The following is a 3033-nucleotide window of genomic DNA, read 5'->3' on the forward strand; positions in this document are numbered from 1 at the left end:
CATTTCGTTATTTGTAATATTAATTTAAATAAAATTTTCAACATGTATCATTCAAATTTAACTATATAATATATATATATGTTATTATGCAAAAGAATGAAGACAATCAATCTTTTTCACAATTTTCTTTAAGTATGCTCTTTTATACATTTTCATAATTATATTTTGAAATAAAAAAGTAATAATAGATAAAAAAAACAAAAAGTTCGATATCGTTTCATGCTTAAAGTTATGCAATGTAGTATTTTAGTTATTATCATTAAATAACATTAAAAAACAACAAACATATTTATTTTAAGATAAAAGATTTTAAATTTTAATATATTCTATTCTTTTTATTAAAAAAAACATATGAAATGTATTTTTATCATTAATAATTGATAAGAAAAAATTTTTAATTTTGAAAATAAATGCTTGAAAAATATTTTTAAAAAATGTGTAAATCTAAGAAGATCTAATTACATTACAACAATACAATAAACATGACTATAAGTCTTTCAAAAACTATTTGTTTGAGCTTTACGAAATAAAATTCTTGGAAATATTTATTTTCGTATTTTACGCAGTACTGTTCATACAATTAAACTGGAATTTTTTTGCATTTCTTCTTTTAATATATTTTCAATTTGAGGTAAAGAATTCTTGAACCATATTCTTACAAAATTTCCATTTGCTTCGACAAGCGCAGCAGCGTATCTCGTTCCCTTCATACTGTCGTAATGGTTCTCTCTGAATATTTGAAGCTAAAATAATAACAAATGTATTATAATATACATGCGTTCATACATAGTGTTAATACATTTGTGAATCATCTTTGAAGCATTGTTTCTGGCGGTCAAAACAAACAAAAAAATCTTTATACATCTAAAATTTATACAACTAATAAATATAAAATTAAATCCCTATATATCTTACATTGTATCATCAGATTATATTCATTCAAAATCACAAATAAAACTTCAACTTTCTATACAAAAATTATAAGAAAAAAATCTGTTATTAAAATCCACTCAGAAAATAAAAAAAAACCGTATCATCACTTTTTATTTTATTCCGATATCACAATCCATTACCGAGATATAAGCACTTAAAATGTCATAGTATTTAAAAACCATCTAGAGATTATAAATGGGCCCATGATCCAGTGATCTACATTTTTTTCCTGGAAACGAATACTACTTCCAAGAATTGTGTATATCACTTGCCTGAACCTTGAAAATGGTCAGTTAAACGAGATGCGAGAAAGAGGTCCGAATAAGCAACAAGGATGAAGATAGGAAATAATCAAAAATTAAACTTTTCTTTACGCGATATCTCGGGAACCGGAAGTCGTATCAGAATAAATAAAAAAACATTTTAAAGGGTAAGATTCCACGCTTCCAATGATCTTTCATCCATTGATCGAAAATCATTATCTTCGGATTTCCAGCGATTTAAATTTTTTTCTAATTTTAATAGGATTTAATCGAGGTTTTAAGATAAATTACATAAGAGAATCAAGTGTCCGACAAGGATAGAGATAAAAAACGATTAAAAATATTATTTTCTTTACAAGATCATATCTCGGAAACCAGAAGTCGTATCGGGATAAATGAAAAAACATTTTGAAGGGCAAAGTTTCGCGCTTTTAATAGTTTTTTATTCATTGACAGAAAATTATTAAGTCGAAATTATAGAGATTTAAATTTTTCTTAATTTTAATAGTGTATAATAACATATAATCGAATTTTAAGGTAAATTATAGAATAAATATATTTATTTGTGGAAGAATATTATTTATAGTGATCTTATTAATGATATATTAAAAGTTTAATATTGATTTAAAAAGTACTTGCTTGAAGAAATAAAATATCGTTATTTAATCGATTGGTTTCAGCATTAATTATTATAATAATAATATTAATTATTATTATAATAATATTAAATAATCAAACAATTTTTTAATTTTTGGGTATCTGTACCAAACCGAATATACAATATTTATATAATTTATATAAAGTGTGCCAAATTCTTATATGTAACGTAAGAAATATTTTCATGAAAATCCACAGTCTATCTATAATTTAATAAATAAATATGAACTAATATTTTTGTATAGAAAGTTTTGTGTTTCTTAAAAATAACGTTTCAAAATATTAACACTCTATATAAAAGATATATATGGTGAAAGTATCAAAAATTTCTTACGTCCTCCAAATCCTGTTCGGTAGTTAATCCATTAACCATAGATAGTACGAAATATTTTAGAATCGTATAAGATCCTGAAAACCTAGATCAGAAAAGTGATTTCGTTACCACGTTCTATCTTTTACAATGAATTTTTCCACAAAAGAATCCAAAGTACCTCTGCGCAATTTCCTGCCAATTTGCTCGAACGAATCGAGATGCAACTTGAGCCGCGGCAGGATTTTGTGGAAATGCCTTTAAAATTACTGATATTTCGTCCTCTTTGAATCGTTCCGCATGAAGTATTTCGTTGAAAATACTGTTTTCCAAAAGAAAACATTATTATAAATGTCAATACAATATGATATGTGTAAAAGAAATACAAGCTATTATAAATTAAAATATTTTTAAATGTAACACAGTATCTTAAATATATCGTACAAATTATACGAATAAATTTTCCAAATATTCATTTATATAAGATTTTCTAAAATCAACCACGTTCCCTTATATTTTTTTGTTTTTTCGAATATTTTACACAAAAATCATAATTTTCTAGCAACAATATCTCCATATTATTTTAATTTTGAATTTTAATTTCAAATTTTATATATTATTAACATTATTAAAATGATTAAATTAATACTATGCCAATTTATTAATGAAAACAGAGAGAGACGGACAAAGAATTTTATACAATTTCATTCGTGGAATATATATTTTGCTGTTTAATTTTTTTTTTTTTTTTAGGAAATATTGCTAATGCGAAAAAAAGAAGATACACGTTAAATCTCCAACTACAAGCAATTTTCAGAATTTCCCTTGCAAAACTGAAATTTTTATTTTGGAATATAAAAAAAAAAAAAA

General features: G+C 24.0%; 1 protein-coding gene across 6 annotated transcripts in view; it reads right to left on the reverse strand.

The window, feature by feature from the left end:
• Window positions 1-409: 409 nt before the first annotated feature.
• The window catches only part of LOC102671536 (thyrotropin-releasing hormone-degrading ectoenzyme-like), a 24478-nt gene continuing 21854 nt past the window's right edge, over window positions 410-3033 (reverse strand). For 5 of the 6 annotated variants that reach the window (XM_031510517.1, XM_031510516.1, XM_031510515.1 and 2 more), the window contains exons 15-17: window positions 2345-2485; window positions 2188-2269; window positions 410-743 (exon numbers count right to left, since the gene is read on the reverse strand). In XM_031510517.1, coding sequence (XP_031366377.1) covers window positions 573-743; window positions 2188-2269; window positions 2345-2485 — 394 coding nt within the window. In that variant the 3' untranslated portion in view covers window positions 410-572. Of the gene's footprint in view, window positions 744-2187; window positions 2270-2344; window positions 2486-3033 lie in introns of those variants that run through there. The other variant, XR_004150505.1, reaches the window with a different exon arrangement.

This window comes from Apis dorsata, unplaced genomic scaffold (genome assembly GCF_000469605.1).
Source record: "Apis dorsata unplaced genomic scaffold, Apis dorsata 1.3 scaffold_235, whole genome shotgun sequence".
NCBI classification, from domain to species: domain Eukaryota; kingdom Metazoa; phylum Arthropoda; class Insecta; order Hymenoptera; family Apidae; genus Apis; species Apis dorsata.